Here is a 27,317-nt window from a genome sequence, read left to right as displayed (position 1 = left end):
AGCAATGTCTGTTGCTTTATTCTATTCCTTCAAATTTTCTGTCTACAAGTGCCTTGCTCAATCACCAAAGCTAAAATGTGTTATCAGCCCATTAGTCATCTCCCTGCCAGCCTCTCAGCCTCTCTTCTCAGTCCCTCATCCCCCAAAAATAGACAGAAGCAGAGACAAAGATGATAAACCTTCTGGTGGTGTGTGATATTTCTAATCACAGTCATTCCGCCTGAGAACAGTGGCTGGTGATTGGGCATGCTCACACCTGGCTGGCTCCTCTGTGTATCTGGACTGCACTAATAGACAAGACAGGAGTCATTCGGTTTTTATTCAGCATTTCCTTGTTCTCTCTCTCAACCAAGGAAAGCATTGACAGAGATGATCATATGCCATGTGCAGAGATGGTACAGTCATAACAAACACAGACAAGTAGCAATCAATCACTAAAAAGCAGATAGCTTTGCAACTAGGCGTGGAAGGATTAGATTTGTATCAGTAAATGTCAGTTTCACTGTACACATGAACCAATGAAAAAAATATTCCACAGATAATAATTGATATGTAGATAGGCAAAGTACGAAAAATGCTGCCCGAGGACTTCTTAGAGTTTGATTTAAAGAATTTGCTTTGTTTATTTTGACATGTGATGTTGACAATTTGTGATTTTTCAGTGTTGTTGTAGTCATGTTGGTCCCAGAATATAAGAGAGAGAAGATGAGTGAGGTAGAATCTTTTATTAGACCAACTTCTGTTGGTGAGAGAGACAAGGTTTTGAGCTACACAGTGGTCTTCTTCAAGTCTCCGGAGGAGGGAGGGGCAACATGTTTCCAGGCACAAGCAAGAGATCCCCAGCTGCTTAGCCTGGATTAGCCCTATAGGGCATACAGAGCTTGCTAACTATAGAAGCTTCTATTACCTTTTGAAACTTAAAATTGTAACTCATTTGTGTATCTAAGTTTATCTGCTTTAACCTTGTAAACAACTCTCCTGTTTAAGGAATCTTTATAGAGCTTATTATAGTATTGGCTACAAGTGTTGTCTTTGGCGAGAGATCTAAGGTGCAACTGAACTGAGGCAAGTGACTGGTCCTTTGGGACTGGGAGTAACCTGAATATTGCTGTGATTCTTGGTGTAAAGGACCATCTATCACAAAGGCAGGCTCAGCAGGGGGGCGAGATAACTGGAGTATCCAAGGGGGGCTGTCTGTGACTCCATGTTAAGGCTGTTAAAGTGCCTGAGTAGTTTCCGCTAAAATTGGTTGGTGAAATCTAAATAAAGAACAAACAACCAATTTGGGGTTTGTCCCCTGGTATTTAACAATCTGCCCTGAGGTTGGTTGTCTGACACCTTCCTCCCCACTAATTTTGCACAACTGTGAAAATTTAAAATCAATAGAAATAAAAAAATGCCTTTAAAAATAAGCCTCAGTATTACCCACTGAAATTATTAAAAAAAAAAAAAAACAATCAAATTCTGCCAAGCCTATTTATCACATTGTAACACAGAAAGGAACCACACAATTTGGGCCACATCCTTATATGGTGTAATCTGGCACAACTTCAATATCTGTTTGTACCAGCTGAGCCAGTGCCCCCCTTCTTTTGGTTTGAGGCTTTGCAGTAGCAACACCGAGTAACGAATGGTGATTTCTAATCCAGCTGCACCATTTGGGTCACAGAGTTTCATTAAAAGCTTTGTTTTCCCAGGGTTTTTAAATAGGTCTGGCAGAATTAGATTTAAAAATAAAAAAGAAATTCTATGGGTAGTATTGATATTCATTTTTAAACTTTTAAAATTATTATTGATTTAAAATTTTCACAGTTGTGGGAAATCAAGGGGCGGTTCAGACAATAACTGTTTAATGACAATAGACATTGAGATTCAAAAGATAAAAGCTTTAACACTGTTAAAATACAATTTGTCAATATCACATGTCAAAATATGTAAAGTAAATATCCTTAAGTCAAACCCTAAGTTCTCAAGCTGCATTTTTCTTACTTTGCCTATCGGTAAATTTCGATTATTATCAATGGAAGTATTTTGAGTTGGTTGGTTTGTGTGTGTACAGTGATTGACGTTTACTGGCATTCACTGATAAAAATCTAATCCTTCCAAGCCAATTTAAACTCAGCCCACTGAACGAAAACTGGACATAAAAAAAAAAAATCAATTCTGGTCCAAAGCTGTTCAATTGAATAGTTTTGGGCCATTTCTGAGTTTTTACTATGCAGTAATTGCATGAAGTCTGATTACAACTGTCTTTTCGTGCTATGTTAAGTTGTTATTTTCTGCAAAGATGGAATATGCTTTTTCATCTTCCGTGGAGAGCAACTGTTTCTGGAATATTTTTCCCCTTATAGTAAATTTTCCCAATGAAAAAAATCCTAGCATATAAACTTATATAAGGCTGAAATCTAGTTCTTATCTGGGCAAAACTTCCATTGAGATCAATGAGAGTCTAGCCTGAGTATAAATATCTCTAGGACTATCTGGCCAACCAGTTGCAATCTGACAAGGATGGAATTTTTGAAGAAGCTTAACGTTAGCTAAGTAACCAACTCCCTTAGGCCCTGATCCTGCACCACACACGTCAATGGCAGTTTAGCTTCTGATTTTAATGGCAGCAGAATCAAGCCCTTAGGAGCCTTTCACAGTCCAGCCTAAGTCTCTGTATAAGCTACCGAGGACCAAGTGAACACAAGCCTCCTTTTTCCATATTTGCAACTTTCATTCCTTTCTTTGGTAAATTTAAGTCAAAACTACTTTAAAGAGCTTTTTTGTGTGAACAAGTTAATTTGAACTAGTGGGGCGTCCCAGCGACCTCTGTTTTGCAATTTCTTATTTTATGTGAAGCTTTTGGTGAAATTTAGAAACTGCTTTAACAGCTGCAGATAAATCGGGAGTCTACGGGATTGACGCTGCAGCGCTTAACAGCACTAACAGTCCTTCTCGTGAATGATCCCAGTGAACTCAATGGGAGGTTTTGGTCCACAGCACATTTAAAAATCAGGGGAGGCAACTAAAAGGACCGACATGAAGAATGCAGATACAGAGTTGAATGCCCAACTCCATTCATCCACACTGGAGAAATTTGGCCCCGCAAATGTTATGGCACAGTTGCAGGGAAGTCAATGGAGTTAATACCAGGGATAAATTTGTTCAAAAACCAGCACAACCTGAATCATTATTCTGATCTGGTAAATACCAGCAATATGCTTGGTGCCATATAAGACCCAAAAATAAAGACAGTCCCTGATTGAAGGGGCTAACAATCCAAGAGACAGGTAGAGACAACACGAAGAGTGAAATTCTGACCATACTGAAGTCAATGGAAATATTGCTATTGATTTCAGTGGCAGCAGAATTTGACCCAAGTAATTGGACTAGTAACCTCACTCTTATGGAAGGAAGATGCTAACTTAGTGTAACAGGGTGTCCCATGGTCACACCCTGTACAGATGCACAGAGCCCTTCTATTGCCTCACTCTGGAGTCAGGAGCTAGGACCCTGCATGTAGATGCTGAATTGTTCTGCTGACTCACACTGGCAACCAGACCAGGCTCTCTCTCTCACTGAACTCAAACTTCTAGATTAAGGGCTACTTTTACAATCTGCAAGGACCAAGCAACTGTCAAGACCCAAAAGGGGAAATCAGGACATAAGCTGCCCCCCCCACCCTGATCCTGCTGTTGGAGAAGGGTGGGGGTCTAGCAATATTTCTTCTCTTTCTAGTTTCACTGTCAGAAAAGAAGACAGGCTTGTCTCTCAGACTGAAGTCTGGCAAGAGAGGGGTCACTAATGGCTACTCACTTTGCTTCTGCTTAAAGCCATCCACACCCACCTTGTTTCCCAGTTAATCTGGCCAACATCCTGACCTCTCTCACATTCAATGAAACTGGCTTTCTGTTGCTGCAAGCTACACTGAGCGGGGGGGAACAGGGACCTAGTACAGGAACTGGGGGAGGAGAGAAAATAGGCGAGAGGGTGGAAGATAGAGAAAATGCAGGGGGATGAGACAGGACACAGGTAAAGGGATAAGAGGGGGGAATGGAAAGGATAATAAAGGGAGGGGACAACAGGGAGCAGGAGAGGGAGTGAAAAAGAAGAGACTGGTAGTGGGAGGAAGGGAGAGATGAGGAGAGAGAGACAGCACTAGAGAGAAAAAGAGTTCCCAACCTGGACCAAGGTTTGTCCTCTTCTCTTACCCCTCCACCCATGTTGTCCCCTGCCCTCTAATAAGGAAATCTTAGAAGAACAGCTCCCGCTCAGTGCCTCCAAGGCCTGCTGCCTCTTATCGAGTACAGGGATGGTTATAAATCCAACTTTCTCTGGTCTAGGCACACTCAACACCCCAGGGAATTCCTGTCATTTTCTTCTCGCACTTTTCTGTGCTCTGTCCCTGGGACTGTTGTGACCCCAGCCCGCACTGTAAATAGACATGTATTCCGAGTACAAAGTGTGCACATTTCACTGCAGAGAGGTGGGATGGCATCAGACAAACTGATTAGGAAATGAAAATCGTTAAGGTGGCCGTTAGGGGATTTATATGCTCTTTTGTCTTACTTGTCTAGAAAACTGCATAGAGAAGCAGCATATTAGAGGCCAGCCTAGCTAATACAATGCGGTAGCACATTCTCATGAATAAGTAAGACAGTGGGGAATCTAAAAGAAAAGCCAGGCCATATATTTTGATAAGTACTCTAAGAAAAATATAAAATCCATTGTTTTTCCATTTAAAACACTGTGACAACCTTTTAACTGAATGATTGACAGAGGGCAGTAAAGGAAAGGAAATGGCTTCCAGTCTGGTCTAAAACGTTCTCTGGGTTTTATTCCCTTCCAGCAGCTGAATATTTTAAGAGGCGAGGTGACAAACTGGCACTACAGGCTGGGAAACCAAGCTAGGTGCTTGCTTTGACCTTTTCAGAATTCATTGCAATTATTTCAGAAGGATTAGCTGTGAAGGCTCACGTTGGTGGAGAGGAACCTCAATTTTGACAACTATTAGCATTTGCACTTTCAATCTGGGGCGCAAAACCGTATAATGTGGAGGGGGGCATCTACATGTAAAAAAGAATGCACTATTAACAAAAACCAATCAATCAATTGAAAAGGCAGTTCCATTATTTACATATTTGCCTTAACTTTTCTCAACGAAATCTGTGGAGCCAAATTTTCTATTATGTTGGAATGAGATTTTCTTTTAGTATTCAGGAGGAAGGATGCGTGCAAGCATTTTGCATATCCTTTGCAGTAGTATAACTCTTTTTTTCTTACTATTGCCCCGGCGGCTTTCTGGTTAGAAGCGCTACATTTGATCAGAATGACACGGACCACAGCGTACCATCACTTTTTGAGCAGACGTCCCCAGTTAAATCAATTACGACTTTTTCCTAAAAGAATCGCTTGCTTGGTGTGGCCCCACAGGAAGAGGTATTCTCACCAAAGAACAGTGTCTAAATGTCATGCCAAGGTGTCACATTCTGAACCCTTTATTCACAGTGAGTAGTACCTTAGACTATGAATAAGTCCAACTAAAGTCCATGGGAATGTGTTGAGTAAGATACTGCACAATGTAAGGGTATTATACTCGACCTGAAAGAACCACTACTGAGCAGCAGTGAGTATCAGCAGAGCTGTTGGTGCTCCCTTAGAACAGCATAACATTCACCAAGGGGCTAGATAACGTCTTGCAACTTTCCTTTACATCTGGGTATTCTGCACACAGGGATCGATCAGCTAAACAACTAACAGTGACGTTATATGGCTTACTGAATTTATGGCTCATTCATTTACTTTTGTTTTATTAAGAAGTGGAGATTTAAATTTAAATAAATGCCAGGACAGCTATTTGTTGGTTTTTCCATGAAGTAAACTCAGATTGCTAAAACATTGAGGTCTATTGTCCCCTTGTTGCAGATGCTGAAGCTCCAATTACCATGCACAGAGATCATGCAGATACACATATGGGACAGCAGAGCTTTTTTGGTGTAACTTAGGCTGAAGCATTAGGATTCGTCATTATTAGAATATTACAATCAGGCTGGGAGAAAGCAGCAGTCAAAAGGCATTACTTTGGTATATTTCCTTGAACTGATAAGAACATTGCTACATTGGGGTGTGATAATATCTACCTTACTGGAGCTGTTTCCATCCAGATTATTGGTAAAGAAGCGTGAAGTCACACCACATGACAGAGTGTGGTAGCTTGGATTGGAAAAACAATGTACACTGCCGCTACCTTGAGATACATCTGGGAAGAAAACAAGTCATCACAAAATACTTTGGAAGCCATAAAGATAATTTGGAAGTCGCAAATGGGTAATACACTTTAGGGAAGATCAGGTCCCAGAAACTGATAAGCATACACTAGTAGATATATCATAAATTTCCAGATCAGTTAAATTATCTTGTATTGACCTAAGGATGGGCTGGATTCTTTACTATTAACACACAAACGATTACAAATCAGCCACAAAAGCAAAATATTTAAGGAACATGTCATTTTAGCTTTTTGAAGATCATCAATAAAAAAATAAAACTATTTTCTGGTAGACAAAGTGCATTATATTTTAAAGATGAAATGCAAAACTTGGAGAATGGCAAGTCTATCGCACACTTTCTTCTATAGATTAAATCATCTAACGGTCAGTTAATGAAAAAATATTTAGGAAACATTTAATTACAACCTTTTATTACGCGTGTATAATATTAGAAAGAAAGGTCCTGTCAATGTCTGTCCCAAGGGTTAAACATCTTTTCTATACCTGTCTTTGATCAAAGGCTTAAGGGAAGGAGTGCTATACCACTGAAATGCAAACATCAGTAATTGTATTGGTGAGTTAAAGGCACATTTCCATATTTCTTTTGTTAATTAAGAACACACTTATTCATTGTACATAATATTTTACCAAGAGTAGCATGGTATCTATCCTGGCAGTTCTCCTGTAAACACCAATCCAGATTTTTTTTTTCAGTTTAACAATAAATTGTTGAAATGTGTCTTTGAAAAGCAAAGGAAAGGATGACAGGTTAGAAAGGTTAAAAATAGAAACAGCACAACAAGCAAAGCTCTGTAAAGAGCAAACGGATTAGTTTTACACAACACATGTGCGTATTCATGGGAACATGTACTTTGCTCTGCTGACATCTTGTGGCGATCTAGTTTGCAAAGGGTTCAGTTGTAGGGTTTCATCTGTACTGTGCACCTAACAGAAGAGCTAGGGCAGAATACAGAATAAAGAGGCACATATGAACCTACACCTTTGACCATGCAGACTTGTTGCTGGATCACCCAGAGCAATTTAGTGAACAGCTGATGGCAGCAAATATACTTTGACTGCAATATAGAGCTGAATTCTTGGATTAACTGTGAGACAACCTTTTCGTTTCAGATATTTTTGTGAACCTATTGCCAACAAAGTACATCACACCAGAGTATTGTGATTCCAGGCCTGGAGGATTAAAGTTGGTGCACTGTATTCTGGTCACATCTTACACAGGGTTTTGTTTACAGGTCTTTGTATTTAACCTCCTTCAGCTCAGATCTGTGCGTTTGTCTTTAACCACAGCACCCAAAAAGCTAAACTCTTTCCCCTAAGTACTCAGCTACCACAGTGCGAGGGGCGATATAAGTATCTAAATATGCAGACAGACAGATCCAGAACGAATATACAGTATGGGCAATGCTGCACATTGCAGGGGACCGGGAGCCTAGACGGCCTGCCAGGACCTTGCCATCTCTTAGGACTATAATTCTGTGACATTTACAATCGAATTTAACAAGACATGGCCACCGCTGTGCGACTGCAAACGAGAACTGCAACTGGAGCACAAACGTGGTAGCCATTATGTGCTCATCAGAAATACAGTAGTTCACACACAGCCTGAACCGGCTTTATTGAGAGACTGAATGTTCTCCGGGATACTTGGGTTCTCCCCCTCTTCTAAAAGACAGAGGATCTTTAGCTTTCACCGAGACAGCCTCTACAAAGGATCAGATGGGGCAGTACCCCTGAAGTATGGGACAGTATTGTGTATGTCCCAGTTACAGACTTGAATCCATAACCTCCTGGCCTAGAGGTGAATGCAACCAGCTGAGTCATACTGACATGTAACCGTCACTGTTATCTGTGATGCCCCTTTTCATATCGGAGAAGAACCAGTAGCTAAAAGCAGCTGAAAAAGTGTTACCAGGCTGCCCGAATACCAAACTCAATGCCGGATTAAGGAGTCTGTAGTCACTGAGAGACACATACACGTGTTTGAATTGCCAAAACCCTTTTCTTCCTTTACTACCGGCACCACCACACACCCAGAATGACGACGTCTATGCAATTCCATTAAGTCTCCGCATAGGCGGATTCACCTTGACTAGCAGTGTCCGACTTCTACACACTTGTTCAAGAAGCACTAATAAATGCTGGCTGAAAATGCGTCCAGTGCAGATCAACTGCTGTCCCCGTTGAAAAACAACTTCTCCTGTATCCATTCCAACCGGTGAAAACCCAGGGATGCCAGGCTAGGGTTAATGCACATTAGAATGGAAGGATCTGTCCTGCTCAGGGGTCCATGAAGATAGCCCCTCGTGCTTGTGTGGAGGGGCTCAATTCTGGAAGGTGCTGAGCAGTCCAGTAAAAGCACTTAAACACATATTTAAACTGCATGAGTAGTCCCGCTAACACCTGGATCAGGGCCAGAGTGCTCAGCACCCAGGGGGGCTGGAACAATTTGTATAGTGGGGGCGGCTGAGAGCCATTGAACCCTGAACCCTGAATATGATGGAAACCACTTCAAGCCAAGGAGTCCGGTAGCCCCCCCAGCACCCTAGTTCCAGCACCTCTGTCAGCACCTAGCAGGATCAACACCAGCCCCCCTCCCGGACTTCAATGGGACACGGTACAGGTGTTACGATCCAGAGTCTTGGTGACGACAGTGGGACAACAGGAGGACACAAGGATCTGCTCACACATGTCCCCTGGTGAAATCAGGCCCAAGAATTCAAAGTGAGGCAGCGGCAGCCAGGCCCAGAGTCTGGTAACAAAAGAGGGAATTTGGAAGCAATGAAATAATTAAAAAACAAACCACACCCCAGTGTATTGTTTTCTTCCATCACTTGGCCATGATCCTGGGATAGGATCTGCTGCAGCAGCCTCCTACCCCCATGCAGAGACTCACGGGAGCATGTGGACTCTGACTGTGAGGGTTGGTGCTAGCAGATCACATGGCAGCACCAGGGCCCTCATCTGTAAATGTCTTTGTTATATTGTGAACTCTTCGCAGCAGGAGCGGGGTCAATTGTACTTATCGGGATGGTGCTTGCACAATTAGGGGGTTTCGGGGCGAAACTCACCCCTGAGCCAAGAGTCTCCACAGCCGTGGACACCACTTAGCCCCGTAGCACTTTGTGCTGGTCCTCACCCTTAGTGCAAACAAATGAACAAAAACATGTAGCTGGAGGAATCCTTAAAATAGATCATAGAAATGAAAACCCCCTCAGCTCTAAAGCATTATGGGGCTGTTTATACTGCAATTAGAAACCAGCGGCTGGCCCAGAGGTGCCAGCTGACAGAGGCTTGCGGGGCTCGGGCTAAGCGGCTGTTTAATTACAGTGTAGACGTTTGGGCTCGGGCTGGAGCCCCGGCTCTAGGACCCTGCTAGGTGGGAAGATCCCAGAGCTCGGGCTGCAGTATGGGCCCAAATCGCTCCATTGCAATTAATCGAGCCCATAGCCTGAGCCCAAGCCCAGTAAGCCCGAGTTGGCTAGCACAGGCCAGCTGCAGGTTTTTTAATTGTAGTGTAGACAGACCCTCAGACACAGTAAAAATAACATGACCCTCTGTTATACTCTAGTTCTGTGATATGTGGTTTAAAATACTCTACCGGAAGTGAGTGTATAGTTCTCATCTTTGGGCGTATGTACTTGCTTTCAAGCTTCGGGGAGAACTTTTGCTTTCAGATCCACGTGATGCAGTTCAGAGCCAATATTTTGCTCTCCCTGCCTGGGATTGCTCTCTCTCCCATCGTTAGCCAGGCAGAGCTGAGAGCAGAGTCTATTTTACTGCCACATTCTTTGTCCACTGATGCAAAATAGTCTAAGGGCTGCCCATGGGGCCCTCTGTTTTTATAATCTCTACTACACATGAGCATGGATTTTTGGCCTCAATAATGTCTAAAAGTCAAAGCTCTCAGACTAGCTCTCAGAACTAAAATAATGTGTGACTTTGGAAAGGAATTTCACTGTTTACTCTACATCTCTGGGAGCCAGCGAGCCGAAAGGGAGCAGACAGACTCCAGACACAGGAGCAGCCCTAGGCCACTAAAGAAAACTAGCAAAATAATGGTCTTGGCATCACAATTTGTGCACAGCACAGAGGATAACCATGTTGTGGAGCTGACTCACTTAGGGCTTGATCATGCAGTCCTTATTCAGCCAAATTCCCACTGATGTCCCTGGGCACTGACGCTTCATACTTCCTAGCTGGTGGCAGCGTGGCTACGGCTAGGTAAGAAGCTGCTCCATAGGGGTGAGGAGGACTAGAGAGTCACTGTAGGTACCTGGGAGTGGGTAGAAATGACCTTATCCTATTGTGCCCTCAATCCATGTACAGAATTCCAGTGTCAGCCTGAGGTGTAGGTGACATGAGTGGTGGCACTGAAGTCATAGAATCCTAGAATATCAGGGTTGGAAGGGACCTCAGGAGATCATCTAGTCCAACCCCCTGCTCAAAGCAGGACCAATCCCCAACTAAATCATCCCAGCCAGGGCTTTGTCAAGCCTGACCTTAAAAAGCTCTAAGTCCTATCCTCAAGGTTCACTGCCCCCTTCCCACCACAACCCCCCGGCCCAACCCCACCCCTCCCGCCAGACCGCCAGCCTTCCCTATCTGTGCTCCTGTCTGAATCACTAGCCCCCTATTTCCTTCTCTATGCTCCATCTCCTGGCTCTCTGGGCTATAGAAGGAGTAGGCAGCAGAGGCTGCTGAGCATCCCACACAGGTGAGGGAAGGGGTCAAAGTTCAGGGCGTTACAAACAGGCAGAAGATAGCTGGGGGTGGAGTTGACGGGCCCAGTCATAATTGGGCAAGGAATTGCCTGGAGTCCCCATGTGTTACTTCGCATCAGGCCCTACGAAAATGAAGGCCTCTGAAAATGAATAGCTCTGCAGAACTATTTTGGACACCAAGAGGAGATTTTCACAAAGAGAGCGGATAGGACAGCCAGGTCAGACAGCATGATATATCTTCCTACCAGCACATGGAGACACCGGGGGGAGGAGGGGAAGCCCTGTTCTTGTGACCCCTGCAAAAAGGTTTGGCTGACCCTTCTCAGTTACAGGTTCCTGAGCAATAACAATTCTATTGTCAAAAAATCATATAAAGGAAAAATTCAAAAACATCCAAACCCAGACCTAAACCCCCCCAACTCTAGCTTCCATCGGACAGGATGAGATGGCCTTGGAAGAACTAAAGTAATTATTATCCAGTGTCCCTCAAGGGAAGCCTAGACAATGACACCGAGCCCCAGTATCTGCTACTTGGAACAACAAGGAGCTGGCCCGTCAGCCTGTAACTGGGCCACCCTGGAACAGGGCACGACTGTCACATGGAAAAGGATTTATTTTCTATCCTGGCCCCAGGTCCCGAAGGTGTCCCAGACGCTGCAGCACGTGGAAGATGTAGAGCTCCTATATTTGTGCAGCAGCCTGGAAGTCACCCATTCCCAGGACCCTTTCCCGCGGCATGTGCGGCTGCTCAAGAGATAGGCCAACAGGAACAAGTGACGAGGGCATAATGAGTCCTGGGATGGAAGTTACAAGTCGGGGGGGATGGAGAATGTGGTCTAAAGAGATTCAGCAGCCTGCGAAAGCAAGGTCTCCTGGGCTAGTCCTGGGCTGCCACAATCTTAATGGCTTTGTCTACGTGGCATGGGCAGAGGAGATGTTGGTTAGGTGTAACTTGCAGGGATGAGAGAGGCCGTGTTCACTCCCAGCACTAGCAGATCTTTTGACCTGATGAAGAACGTCCGACTGGGAGGCCATCAGGTTTAATTGAGGAGTTCTCCATTTGCAGCAAATCGAAGAGGAAAGGGAATGGGTGCAATTCTCACTCCCCTGTCTGGCTGGACCAGCTCTGCCCAGCAATTCAAAACGACAGCAATATTCCTCTATTTTCCAATGCGCCTCTTGCACATACTGGGTGCCATTAATTATAAAACCAAACACATATATTAAGTTGATTAAACCTTGTAAAGAAATTAAAACCAACCTGAAAGAAAATGAACGGCCAAGAGGATCAGAACGTTCCTCTCCACTTAGGGGAAGGTTGGCTGGCTTTGACTTCATACCTATTCACCGTCAGCCCTGTTGCAACACTTCTCTTATTGGGGGTTCACAGCTTGGCTCTTCCGATCCTGCTGAAGTGGCAAACTGCATGCCAAACTGTGCTGGTCTCTGGTCTGATGGTCAGAGGAGCCCTCTTTGGCAACTGTCCCACACTACAATCTACCCAAATAGGCAGCTCCGTCAGAAAGTTACGTACATTGTGACTAAAATCCAACAAGAGAGATAGGCAGAGGGGATCTGAGGACTATTGTCGGCGGATTTTATCTTGTAGCTACCAGGTGAGGAAGGCTAGGTGGACCAGAGAAGAGCTCAGACTGAGTGGATGAGAAGCCAAAGTCTGAGATGCTGCATATCATCTCGTCTCATCTTTGGGGGTTAGCCTAGATGACCCTTGTGGTCCCTTCTAACCCTATAGGCTAGCCAAGCATGCAGATGCCATCAGAACTGAAGTCTTGATACCTTTGTAGAACCCAGCACCTGAACACATCCAAGTTGTGAGTGAGTCTGACCAGCTCAGACTTTGTTGGACACGGACAGGCCCCATTCCATGTCCTTCATAGACAATTATATCCACAAACTGGCAGCAATTCACACCCAAAAGAATTCCTTTCACAAAGGGCATGATTTCTCCATGTCGCCATGGTGGCTACCGCAAGTCAGACACAGCAGTGAGTAGCAGGACTCCGAGGGCAATGCGGGACTGGTGAAAACACACGTGCTAGATCTATCTCCACCAGTTCCTGAAGTCTCTGTTCACCTCAAGAGCAGGAGCTCCAGCCTCTCAGCCATTTAAGGGACAAACCACAGCTAGAGGGCTAATGCTTATAGGGAGCTCCCTACAGGGGCAGGATACAACCTTCCAGCAGAGAATTCACCATGGAGCATCCTACTCTATGTTAGTGAAGGAAGAACCGAGAGGGGGAAAGGTCACTAAAGAAAAGGTAAATTTCTCCAAAACCTAGCCAAGCCATCAAGAAGAGCTTCCTCCAACTACTGAATATAAAGAAAACAAATGAGCAGAACGGCCCAGCTACTATTAAAGCTCCCGTTAGACCATCACAAGAGCTTGGTTTTTCTCCCACCCATCTTCATCAGCTGGTAAGAGGATGGCAGACAGGAGCTGCGGAGAAGAAGGTGACACCACCTGGGAGGGGGCAAATCTTCCCTCCCAAAACAAAAGATGCCACTGTCAGATAAAATCCCACAATTAACACAGCCATCCCGTTCCTCACTTTAATAACCTGCATCCTGCAGCTCCTCCCAGGGGAAACTCCTATTGACTTCAATGGGGAATGCAGTCCATGTAAGGGCTGCAGGGCTGGGCCCTATATATTAAACACTGCACACATCATGCCATGGTCGCTGGCAGTATACTGTAGTTATTTTTTCATATGCTACCTAGTTGATATCAAGCTGTGCGTTAGGCCTGCCCCCCAATCCCTTAGTGAGTGTAAAAGCTCACAGCATTTGGAGGCAGAATATAGGTACAATTATTCCTGAAGCAAAGTGCTGCATATTGTACACAACAAACTCATTTTTTCCAACTGAGAGTAATGTGAATCCCCATTTGATTAACATAAAAAGACCCTTACCAGAAAGTGAGTAATCTGTATTAGTCATCCTCATGGCTGGAGTGTAAGATACACTTGGCATGTCATGCCCCTTCTCCTTCTGTTTCCGTCGATACCACACAAACAGTGCCAGCAAAACCATAATAATTAGAAGGAGAATAATAATTCCAATGATTGCTCCCACTGAGTGCCTCTCTGATCCGAGAGCGGGGCTAATTTTAGTATAGGGATTTAATTCTTCCATCATAAGAGCCGCTGTTAAAAATAATTCATAACACACTGTAAATTGAATAGCACAAGTCATATTTCAAGGTTTATTTTTTAAGAAAGCACTTTTTTTTTTAAAAGCACGGAATTTCATCATACCTTGATCGCACCTGATTCCTTTGAAGCCTGGACTACAGTAGCATGTACCAGTGACATGATCACATGTAGCATTATTCATGCATTCGCATAGCTGTTTGCAACCATAACCGAATGATCCTGGTGGACACTCTGTAAATTCAAATACAAGGATTGGAAAGAACTTTATTACTTTTATCAAGGAAGGGGGAAATCTGAGCTTGACATCAATGGGGCCAGGATTTCACCCACAGAGTTCATCTTAATATTTTAATCCAGGAGGTATATATTCTATATTTATTGTTCCCTTGTACAACCCTGCCTGTCTGTATCCACCATTGTCTCTTGTCTTATACTTAGGATTGTAAGCTCTTTGGGGTAGGGTCTGTCTTTTTGTTCTGTGTTTGTACAGCGCCTAGCGCACTGGGGTTCTGGTCGCTGACTAGGACTCCTAGGGGCCATGTTAACACAAATAAACAACAATAATAATAGCCTGGTGTGCTAGTTAGTGGGTTTTAATTTTACTTCTGGAATAGTGTGATATGACTTTATGGGGATGAAATCGATAGGGTTCTACAGAAATGAAAACATCTCCCTAACAATTGCATTAAATGCCTACAGGTCCATTCTACAGAATTTCAGAAGCTGTTTAAAAATTCTAGTCAGAGGTTATCATTCTCCATTAAATTCTGTAGAACTTTTCCAGAAGAGTTTCAAATGTGATTTTTAATGTATATTTATAAGAACCCAATAGATTTTTATTAAAAGACCACATACATTCATAATTACCTCCACTAATACCAAAAGATAGACAGAATAGTGCAGATGGAATTACAAAATTGAGCCTCTGAATGGTTTGGTTTGCTCTGCTAATATGATATTAGACTTCCTGTATTTCTATCACAGACAAAATGATTGAATGTCTAAGTGAGAAATTTATTCATACAATTACCATGATGGCCTATTACAATAAATCTGTAGGCAGCTTATTATGCTTCTTCAGGCAACATTCAATAACAAATTGAAAGAAAGCCCGTAAACAAGTTCTGGCAACTTCTACTACTTTATAGAAAGAAGGCGCATTATTGAATATATATATATATATACAGTTGCTATGTTTCTCTATAATAAATGTTACTGGTTTTAAGATATGACTTCCTATATTTTACTATGAGCAAATGGCACCGCATGATGACACCTTCCCAATGTCAACCTTAGATAAGTAACTGCTTGTAGCCAAACGTTAATATTAAGTATTGAATATTAGCCAGTATCTGTATAATGATTCGTAACATATTGAATACGTTATACAATTGTTTCTCTCTCTCATTATGCATGCAAATTCCTAGATGAGAAAAATAAAATTGGTCTAATTAGTGCCCGGTTTGATGTCAACGCAAAGGCTGGGTTTTCAGAATGAGGCACAAAAAGGGTATTTGGATTTGTATGCTGTGTCCGATCTTTGCAGGGTTCCAAGAAAGTTTACCCTTTCATAAGGATATCAAGAACGTTGAGAGTGACTGTAAATATTAAAAATAAAAACGAGTTTGGGAAGCATCAGAAACCCTTAGGTTTCGGGGCATCAGGCAAGCTCCAACTAATGGGGGAGGAGGAAGCCTTCAGTGAAGGCAGGTTGCCCCATAAATGCCTATTGCATCTTCCTCTGCAGCATCTGGAACTGCCCACCATTGGTGACAGGATGCTGGATTGACCAGACCACGCGTCTGTTCCAGGATGGAATTTCCTATGTGGTTATGTTCCTATTGCATGCGCAGTTGCAATAAGTGTGCATACGAATGGACAACTAAGATGGCAATGAGCCTCTTGTACGCAATCTCTAACTGAGCAAACGAGTTACACATGTTCTTGCATGGCACACACGGGCAAACACATTCACGCATCTCATCAATATATACACATACATTGGAAAGGATGAATAAAAGAACACATACTTAGAAGCTCGCGGATATTATTTTCTAGGATTTTATTTGCAATTCTGGCAGAAATGTTACAATATCATCTGAAGCAGAGCTCTGTGCAAGCTCAAAGGCTTGTCTCTCTCACCAGCAGAAGCTGGTCCAGATATTGCCTCACCCATCTTGTCTCTACAATTATCAGGTAGGCATACCCCAGTATGCAGGCAAAGAAATCAATTGGACTAATGTCATGAGGAAGATGAGCTGGATTTCACCCTATATTTGGCATTCAAATAAGTGTGTGGGAATTCTCTTTTGATTTACTACATTAGACAAGCTGGTAATTATTCAAGTACAACACATGCAGGATCCCCTACCCTATTCTTTGTTGTTAGAACAGTGTTTCTCAGATTGGGGTCGCCGCTTGTGTAGGGAAAGCCCCTGGCGGGCCGGGCCCGTTTGTTTACCTGCCGCGTCTGCAGGTCCGGCCGATCGTGGCTCCCAGTGGCCGCGGTTCGCTGCTCCAGGGCAATGGGAGCTGCTGGAAGCGGCGCGGGCCGAGGGACGTACTGGCCGCTACATATGGGAGTAAATGAGGCTACTTCTCTGCTTGCCACCTCCCCGGGCAGGGAGAGGAAGGGAGTGGGCAGAGCCGCCTTGCTCCTTCCCACCCAGACCTCACTTACTGGGCAGAATGACTGAGCAGTCAATTTATTGCTGGCAAGAATATACACCAGGAATAAATTACTAATCTCTGGAAGCAAGGAGGAAGCAGGGGAGGACTTGTTACTCAGAGGGCTGTCCTTGAGGCACGACGCCACCTGAGGCTGCTTGCACACTACCCCTTGCCCAAGGCTGTGCCTAAAATTCATCTCTAGTCTCTAGCTGCTGTAATATCATATTGGTTATGGAAGTCAGAGGGTGACTGTAAGAGTCCTGGTGCATTGTAGCAGTGATATCTGCAGGTGTGGGGCAGTGATGGGGTGGTGCACAGTGAATACCCCTTAGCGGTAGTAAATAATTCCCCAAAACGGCAGTGCTGGCAACTCACTAGAGGGAGATTTTTCAAAGGCATAAAAGGGCCCTAGGTGCCCAGCTCCCATTGACTTTCAGTGAGAGTCAGGGACCTAACTGCCCTGTGTGCCTTTGAAAATTTCCCCCACGGCGTCTAAATCAGAGAAGACTGGTGAAAATGCTTCGATGCAAGGGTGACTGGGTGCTAGAGAGGGTGACAGGTGCTACAGAAATCCCTAAGAAAGGAAGGCAGAGATATAAATAGAAATGTCTCTTTTTGACAGGCCTCCTCCTGTTTCTTAAAACTCTTGTGTGTGAATCGGCTGCTTGGGCAGCGAGGCCCTCCTGACGGCTACAGCTGGGGATAGTGTCGAATGGTTCAGAGCCAGCTTTGCCAATCAGGTTTTTTCCTGACATCCCAACACTCCCTGGGATGCAAAGACAGTCATTTGTCAGGTTCACAAATGGGACATTTCTGTTTTAGCGGCTCTTTGCTCCCCCGTGGCTAAGGAGAGCCTGCGTTCTTTGCTTTCCATAGCATGAAATGCGTGGCATGCAAACCACGCTACAGTCCATGTAATTCTGAAAGCCAAGGGTTATCTAGGAACGATGCACACATTCCAAAAGTCAATGAACACATGACCACTGGGTCTGCAATACCTCACATTTGCATGTACAGCTTCCTGACTGCATGTCTAACTAGCTGATTTACATGCACAACTGTGGACGCAGCTGTTGCACGGGCTTTTGAAAATCTGTCACATTATTTTATTAGTACTAACAGGAGCTCCGCAGCAAATGCTCTGTGTACTGAGGTGAGATAAAGGACTTGTTGGGATAACACCGAAGGGATTCAAGGAAGCAAAAATCATTGAGCACAAATTTGAGAGCATGCCTGTAGCTTCTTACTAGGAAGGACTGCCCCACCCCACCTCACCCCCTCTCCTTTTTCATCCAGCTGTCCCAGTTTTACACTGAATTCGCTATACTGTTCCACAGCCCCACAAACAGGCTGAAATGCCTTAAAGGACCAAATGCAGTATTAGTTTAATATCTGATAGACCTGCCTCCGGGAACTGACTCTATCCCTGCACTGTCATGAGGATGTATTCCATGAATTCGTAGGTCTCTTCCATCTCTGATATCCCTCCATGACTTACGAGTATTTTAATTTTAAAAAGCATTATATTTGGAAACATCAGATTATTCCATATTTTGCTACTTAGCAAGCATTTTGTCAAGAAAAAGCATGATTTGTTACTAACTGCCCAGTGCCAAGTTAGAACCCCAAGACAAATAAAGCTCCAGGAAGCCTGGCACTGTTGGAACCCAAAGGCAGAGACGCTCCATGAAGCCTGTCATTCTGTATTGATTTCTATTTGGGAGACAAACCCGTGTTCCATTCCTTTAAACCTGACAAACTACAGTAGAAAACAAAGAGAAGATTAGTGATCAGCCTGAATATTTCCCAGTTTGTCAAAGAAATTCAGGGAATATATTCATTACAGCAAACCTCTTTCAAGCTGAATTGCGAGCAGTACCACATCTATAATTTCCACCAAGGTTCTAAAGTGAAAAACACCTCAGGAGACATGGGAAATGAAGAAACGTTGCTACTTACTTTGCTCACACTGTTTGCCCGTAAATCCAGTTCTGCATGTGCATTGCCCAGTGATGTGGTCACAATCTGCTCCGTTCTGACACTGACAAACATTGGCACAATTTCTTCCATAAAAGGCAGCTGGGCAACCTGTCAAAAATCAGAACAAGGAAAGAATCAGAAATACACAAACATAAACTTAGTAGCATTAAAAGTACAAAGTGTTTTAAGATCTACACATTTTTAATAATATTTCTTGTTACTCTAAATGCAGAGAGGAACCTCCAGTCAATGTTCTTGGACAGTGTTTCCCTGCATCTTTCAGAACTGCCTCTTTAGTGATTCAAAGGAAAACCTGACCATCTATATAAATTGTACTTTTAAAGAGTACAAGAAGATGGTTACAGAGAGAAACGATCTTAAAGGCTACAGATCAATCAGTTATTTGCAAATGACGGGAGCTTCTTGCATGCCCTCCAAAATTCCACCTTCTCTCTTACAGGAACCTGCTCAAGGCTTGAAACCTGGCCTTGACAGGTCAAGAAGCCTACTGTGTTTTTGTCTAGACTAGGCTCTAGGTATCAGGGCATTTAAAGGCCTGGATCTTACTTATAGCTTGTGAAAATATGAAAATAAGTCACAAAACTATGTGGCTGGTGCCCTTTTATTAGGGATGTTCAATACCGACGGGCCTTTTTTGTGGGTGATATGATAAAATGATTCGCAGATGCTAGCATGTGTATTAACACACAGTGTTGTAATGCCCGGAACTGACACAAGGTAGCAGCATATACTCTGGTAGATTCACCAACAGGTGAACAGTGTCTCTAAAAGCCTTACGCTGAGTACAGTAGAGCCCAGTCCAACCAGCGGTACATCTACATTCTCCATCGTAAGGATTGCACATTGCTCCATTGTGGCAGTTGCACGTGTGAAAGCAATCTGGACCCCAAAAACCAGCTGGACAAGCTACAAAGACAGAGAGAGAGAGTGCAATTAATAACTCAGATTAACAGGTGATTATTACCGATGGTTGTTAAGTGATGACAACATGCTTGGTGCTGCACAAAGATACAAAGACAGCCTCCTACACACTGCAGAGCTTACTTTCTAATACAGGGATTTCATGACAACAGCAATTAGCTTCAAGCCAAGGAAAACCTTCTTCAAATTTAGGCCCACATCCTGCAACCTGATCCATGCTGGTAGATCCCTACACCCAGTGAAATCAGTGGAGCTACATATTGGTACACTGGTCCATCAGCCAGGTCAATTTGTAGGTTCAAGATTTTTGATCCATATGTGCAGGGGCATTGGCCTAGAACTTGGGAGCCACTGGTTCAATCCCCTATCTTGCCATAGGCTTCATGTGTGACCAGGGGCAAGTCGCTTAGTTTCTCTGTGCCTCAGTTTCCTATCTGTGCAATGGGGATAACAGCACTGCCCTACCTCACAGGTGTGTTCTGAGGAGAAACACATTAAAGTTGTGAGGTGCTACAGTGGTCTGCTAAACGCAGGGTTGAGAGTTCAATCCTTGAGGGGGCCACTTAAGGATCTGGGGCAAAATCAGTACTTGGTCTTGCTAGTGAAGGCAGGGGGCTGGACTCGATGACCGTTCGGGGTCCCTTCCAGTTCTATGAGGTAGGTATATCTCCATGATCCAGACAGCATATTGCTGTAACTATTCTATTCAATCTTATTGCCTCACTGGCTTTTATCTGCAGAGTCAATTTAGACAGAGTTTTAAGATACGAAAGTAATTTAATTTCCCCCCTCATATTCTGGAATTCCTGCATAACACAACACAGCTATTCACAGTTTACATTTGATTTGCAATCAAGTACTAAAACTCCTGACTTTGTTTGTACTACAGAGCAGTAGTGAAATCTTGTCAAAGAGTAAAGAACGCGAAGTGTAAATTCAAATCCATAACATCCAATTGTTTATGTTGATGAGGATTTTTTTTTTTAGATAAATTAAGGTCTTCAGGTATGCTAATGCTTTTTCAAAAGTTAGCGTGTTAAGCCTCCTCCTGTGACTGCAGTAAGTCACATAGTTATTGGTACCAGATAAAAAGATCCAACCAGTTAATAACCCTTCAGCATAACACCTATATTTTTGCTGCCTTTCAAAGAAAAAACATTGATTTCCATTGATTCATACTGAAGACATGAATTTATAAGGCAAGAAATAGTTCACACACAACCTGAACGTAGAGCAGTGGTGAACATTTCCATGCCGCCTGATATGCAGAGTTCTCCCTCTTTCGGTGTTGTGGGCGCTCAGTTTGTAAGAGAGGGATACAACCGCTGTGTTAGGGTTTGTGGAGTTAGCCATGCTGCCACATACGTTGTACACAAATCTCTGTGCGCTAGCCAGCCCATGAAATTCCACTGGCAGCAGCTTGGAAGGTAAATAACTGGGTTCTGGTGTATGACAGACCTACCTAAGTGGGTGGCCAGGATATACAGATAAGATGACTTAAACTGCAGAAAAGATCACTGAATTCACAAGGTGCAAGTTAGGGGAGGATCTGGTGCAAGGTATTCACACTAGAACCCAGCAGAAATGCCCATCTGGCTACATTGCCTTTGTGAGAGGAGACTTGCACACTTCTCCAGCTGCTTTAGAACTGGTTTTGGGACCCAGAAGCCACAACCGTCTCCTTTGCAGCTCCCCCTCTCAGCCGCCCCACGTAACTTTCGGTGTTTGGGAGGTCTGATCCCATTTCTTTGTGGGAGAATTTACCTATTGACTTCAATGATTGCAGTAGACAGCCCTAGAACTATATCAGCTAGAATGCAGAGTTCATTTTGGTGACTTTCACATTTTCTAACCCCGAAGAAACCATCAGGTCCCACTCAGCAAGCAAAAAACCCAATTTTTTTCCCAAGGTTAACAGACACTAACAGTCATTTCCCAATTACATGGTTAAATATAATGAACAATCCATGGAGTTTACAGCCTTTTTTATTTTTTTGAGTGACAGCAATATTCTGCCTGTGGAAGACACACAATAATAGCAAAATTACAGCCATCTGTTTTTATCCGATTCATACTTTATCACCCGAAGTTTAATATATTTTATTCTGAATGCTGTCTAATACGCTAGTTGTATCCTGAATATGAAGTAACATTTCGGAATGATAGGATATTGCTTCCCACTGTGATCTGTCTTCAATTAAGGAACATGTTCAGGAAATGACACTTTGGAAGATCAGCAAATGTCAATCTTCTACCTGGGCAATTTTCAGCAAGAAGCTATGCATCCCTCCAAACCCACATTGCCTTTTACAATTAAATTACATTTAATAGGAATATATCATCTTCTGAATTTCTCAACGGTGTGGGCCTGGTACCTGAAAACATTTATTGGCTAATAATTTCTCATGTAATAGGTGAAAGAAAGTGATTAAAAATGGAATTCAACTAGAAATTAAAAGGGAGCATGGATCTTTCTTTACTGAGAAGAGCTTTTGACCTTGTTATACAATCATAGGAGCTAGTAACTATCCATGCAAATTCCAATGCAGAAGCTAATTCAAGCCAAAGCTAACAGATTAATTAAAAGAAATAAGCTATAAAGAGAATAAAGCACTGGCTGCTAGAACACTTTAGGGATTTCCCTGGAAATATCATTTTTGTCCTTAACCTTAGAGCATTTAAAACTCAAATAAACTTAAAATAAGATATGTAAAAACCAAAATTTTGCTTACTCTGAGAGCAGTCTTTCCCTATCCATCCCGGAAAACATTGACAAGTTCCATCAATAGGATTGCATGTGCCGTTGTTGGTACATTGACAGACCTCAGCACAGTTCTTCCCATACCTTCCACTGGCACACACTGTAGAAATACAAGGCACAAGTTGTTAGGAAATAATATGACTTAATGGCTAGCGATTACTGGTTAAAAGTAATAATGATATTCACCTGTCCTAGAAAGGGTGTAAGTCAAACAGGGACAACTCTTACTCCAAAAACAAAACAACAACAACAATTAAACAAAAAAACCCTAGAAGGAAGAAGCTAACCAAGTCCATTTTGGCTGGCAACATTCTGGGTATAAAACACGTTCTTGTAACACTGGCACCTCAAACCCCATATTTCTGATTGAAAAGGTGGTTACTAGTAACACCTAAGATTACAATAACTGAAAGAAATTAAAGAAAGGGAGGGGGCAGACCAATCAGTTGCAGGCACTGCAGTACCAGAAAGAGAAAAACAAATTGAAGGGAATTCAGAGACATAATTGAGGGGGCAGAAGGGACGGATTTAAAGAGTCGGCCAAATGATGCCTACAGAGGGAAGAAAACTCCAAAGAAGGAATGGGACTGTTAAGGTGGCTCAAGGGATTATAACCAGACATACATCTGTCAGGGACAATCTCGGTATACTTGGTCCTGCTTTACATATGAGGACCTCTTGAGGTCTTTTCTAGCCCTACATTTATTTGATTCTACAATGATTGGGATTAAATTAAGGAAAGGAATAATTTACGCTGAATATCAGAAAAAAAATTTCCTAATGGTGGGCTCTCCTAGGACGGTGTTTCCCAAACTTGGTTTGCTGCTTGTTTAGAGAAAACCCCTGGCGGGCTGGGCCGGTTTGTTTACCTGCCGCGTCTGCAGGTCCGGCCGATCGCGGCTCCCACTGGCCACGGTTCGCTGCTCCAGGCCAATGGGAGCTGCTGGAAGCAGCGGCCAGTACGTCCCTCGGCCCGCACCGCTTCCAGCAGCGCCCACATTGGCCTGGAGCAGCGAACCACGGCCAGTGGGAGCCGCGATCGGCTGGACCTGCGGACGTGGCAGGTAAACAAACCGGCCCGGCCCACCAGGAGCTTTCCCTACACAAGCGGTGTCCCAAGTTTGGGAAACAATGTCCTAGCAAAATAGTCTCAAGAAGGCTAGACTTATTCACGTTGAGATCCAGGAATGTGGACTGAATATAGCTGGAAGCTACAACTGAGGAGCTAACTGCATCTGCCCTGCATGCTACTGCAAGCTTTCTGTGAATAAATCTTTGGAACACCGAAGAACAATACTGCACATCTTTCGGCAGAGCACTGGAAGTTATTGACACACCAATTATCTGTGCTCTGCCTGTCTGGCCCAAGAATGGGAGTCTCATTAATGTGATGCATATTATGAGGAATCGAAAACATTTCTTTTTAACCTGGCACTGATGGCTTAGGTGGAAAGGTAAACAACCGGAGTACCTGAAGTCATTAATGCACAGAGTGTAAGTCTCTCATATTGGGATGCACAGCAGCCTACAAACCTGCAGGGAGTTTGCCTATAATATACAATCCCCCTTCACAAGATCACTAGCTGTACAACTAAGCGTATACGTGTGAAGAAGTGTAAAATTATTTTCATGATAGAAGAGACTGATGTGACAACAACACTGCATTAAATCCTGCAAATCTCAACATGACATGAGGAGGGAGATATGGAACTTGTGCTTCTAAATCCTTTAGGCACTTCTGAAAATCTCCCCCGAGCTTCCCAACTCTCAGCAAAGTCAATGGGAGTTGGGACCCTCAGCACCTTGCCGAATCAGGCCCTAGGAGGATAACGGAAAGGCATAACAAGCCAACAAGGCCTGAATATTTACAGCTTGGAGAAAGACATCTGCCACAAGGAAGCACAAGTGCTACTGCTGAAAATTCAGGCTTCGCTCAGTCAGCATCTATCAAGCTATCTACAAGCGCAGCCATCACTGTAAGCTAAGTTTTACCATTATGATAAAATCATAAAAAATAATCATGTTTATCAATGGATCACAACAAAAGTCTTCGATATGCCTGTATGTGCTTTATTAAAAGAGGTATTCCACAAATTAAAACAAACCAAAACTATTCCTATAGGTTCACCTAGCGCAGTTTACTCAAGAAGATGGGGAAAAAAGCTGTGTCTGATTTTTCTCTGCAGTGTAGGCAAAGAAATATAAAAATGAATAGATAGGTATGTCTTTAACTTCCTACAAAATTATAGAAAATCTTTAACATTAAAACTGATGGAAAGCTTTGCGCAGTATTTGTCTTATTCTGCACAATGAATGAATTGTTGGGTTCTTATTGGCTGTGCTCCCTGACAAAAACAGATGTCTGTTCAAAACACGATAAAATACACAGTCCATCTCTGTGAAGAATGTAACAAACGGAACTGGACTTCTATCCTTGTAAATAATAGTGATGTCAAAAAAGGCACTTCTCTGAATTATTCAACTATTTTACCATTTCAACTATTCTCGCTTTCTTATATGCATTCACTGCAGATGACCTCAATCTATTCTGAATGTGAATCAGTCGCAGATTGGAATCCTGAGCTGTGATTCATTTGCTCTTATACAGTATACCATCCTCTACCCTTACTACAACAGAAACCTAAGAATGGTGAAGAGGACAATAGCATATAGTCTAGCTACAGACTTATCTCCAAGAGGGATAAAGCTGACTTTCAAATTATGTACTAAACAGAATAGTCCTCTAAATGAAAAGAGATAAAACTACACAGAACAAAGAAGAAGAAAAAAAGAAGTTAGAAAAACCAGCAAGCCGCAGAAAGAACTAAAAGGCTCTGTCAACCTGTGCTCTGTCCCATTATTCCATCCCATGCTCTATTCATAGTACTTCAATTCAATATTTTTATTGCATCTTTAAGATGGAAATAGATAACATCACTTAAATGAGAGCTGGATTTTTTTTAATTAAATAACAGTTCTCAAAAAGCTTACTTAAACATGTAGTTGATTTACTCTGCAATATGGAACACTAGTGCCTGAGAATAGATTTGTGATACTAATTCTGACACTGACACAGGCAACAGGCGACACATCACACAAGTGAAAATTCCGGTTACAGGAGATGGAGGATAGCGGTGGGATTGTGTGAGCATCTGCTTGTCTTTCCTCCAGCTCGGAGACTGGTACCATGTACTACAGGATGTTAACACAGAACGAGTAGAAGAACTATTCTGCTAACATGGTTGCTCTCCTTAGGCTTGGAAACCTGGTTACGATCTAATATGACGACTCTCCTTTCAAGTGGTGAGCACCAAACAAACATTTATTATTAGCTTCAAGATATTTTTAAACACAGCTCTGAAATAAGGACTACTAGTGCTTCTATATGCAAGTATTGTGTGGGTAGAACAACCCTGATTGTGATGTTAATTAGTTATAAAAGCTCTGAAGTGGGACTAAGAGTCCCACTGAGATGTCAGGTGTGTTCTGGCAGCCATAATGTATCATCAATCCAATTTGATACATGATTATGAAAAAATATTTATAAAAACAGCTGCTCAGTTGCTTGCTGCTTAGAATTCTAAGCAAAACTGTGTCAATACATGGAATTTCTGATGTTACAGAGTGTACTGTAGGTATACGCTACCATGAACAAATGCTAGCATTCTTCTTTTTAGAAATATAAAGTTACATGATAACTCATTAGGACAAATTGCAACACAATTTGATTTTAATTAGGACATTAAAGTGATTCTGCTGGAGAGATCAACATTTCAAAGTAAACCCAGAAGTACTCAACAGTTAAGCAAAAATAAAATTGAGTTTTCTTAACCAGCTAATTAGCCCAGTTCTACACTTTGAAATTTGGCTAACTTTTCAGGTCCTGCACAACATGGCAATGACTTTGCAGGTGGTGTAGGATACAACTAAAAAATGGAGGCCAACATTTTCAAACATAGGTGCCTAAATTAGCTAAACAAGAGTGGCTGGATTTGTAAAGGTGCTCAGAAGTTGACTTTAATGGGAGCTAGGGTCACTCTGCACTTCTGAAAAATCAAGCCACTTTGATTTAAGTGCCCCTGGAACAAATTTCCTGCCTCCCTTCCTTGTGTTCAGAAATACCTGATTTCAATGCCACCATTCACGGAGTCAGGTGCTGTTCACTGCCAAGAAGGGTCACATAAATTATCTGGCCCTATATTTAGATTTAAGTACCCAACTTTCAGCATGTTGGCCTTTATATTTATATTAACTGATGTGAGCCTCTTAGGTTTAAAAAGTGTCCTAGAAAGTGTCACCATACTTTTAGGATACACGAGGATTAACAGGAGGAAAATGAAAAGGTAGAACAGCAGATTCATTTACAGAAAGTGTCACATTTTATATGCGCTTCAATACTGAGTTGCAGAGCTGTTTTATTTATTCATGTCAGAGTACAACATATTTACAAAAAGATGACTAAGTACCCATTTGCATTTCGCCTGTGAAGTAAAACAGTTTCTTGTGATCTCAACTGCTGAGACTAAAAAACAAACCAGATAACTTGAAAGTGGTCTGTAAGAGTTCTTGCTGCAAAGAGTCCCTTGCACATAAATGTAGGAAAAAGTAGGCATGAGAGTATCTTGGGATTGGTACCTTGGTTGCAGAGTGAGCCAAAGAATCCAGGCAAACAATCACAACGTCCAGTAACATGGTGACAAGGCCCGCTGCTGTGCACACACGGGGGACATGCTTGACTGCAATGATGCCCATAAAAGCCAGGTGAACAAACTAAAGCAAGAACAAGATCAAGTAG

General features: G+C 42.8%; 1 protein-coding gene across 4 annotated transcripts in view; it reads right to left on the bottom strand.

The window, feature by feature from the left end:
• MEGF11 (multiple EGF like domains 11) overlaps positions 1 to 27,317 on the bottom strand; it is a 358,447-nt gene that overhangs the window by 25,413 nt on the left and 305,717 nt on the right. For 2 of the 4 annotated variants that reach the window (XM_042856570.2, XM_065559190.1), the window contains exons 16-22: positions 27,158 to 27,292; positions 22,494 to 22,622; positions 19,618 to 19,746; positions 18,799 to 18,927; positions 14,272 to 14,400; positions 13,927 to 14,160; positions 6,126 to 6,244 (exon numbers count right to left, since the gene is read on the bottom strand). In XM_042856570.2, the coding sequence (XP_042712504.2) occupies positions 6,126 to 6,244; positions 13,927 to 14,160; positions 14,272 to 14,400; positions 18,799 to 18,927; positions 19,618 to 19,746; positions 22,494 to 22,622; positions 27,158 to 27,292 (1,004 nt within the window). The remainder of the gene's footprint in view (positions 1 to 6,125; positions 6,245 to 13,926; positions 14,161 to 14,271; positions 14,401 to 18,798; positions 18,928 to 19,617; positions 19,747 to 22,493; positions 22,623 to 27,157; positions 27,293 to 27,317) is intronic. The other 2 variants (XM_042856571.2, XM_065559191.1) reach the window with 1 other exon arrangement.

This window comes from Chrysemys picta, chromosome 10 (assembly GCF_011386835.1).
Source record: "Chrysemys picta bellii isolate R12L10 chromosome 10, ASM1138683v2, whole genome shotgun sequence".
NCBI classification, from domain to species: domain Eukaryota; kingdom Metazoa; phylum Chordata; order Testudines; family Emydidae; genus Chrysemys; species Chrysemys picta.
This window is presented reverse-complemented; position numbering and strand designations above follow the sequence as displayed.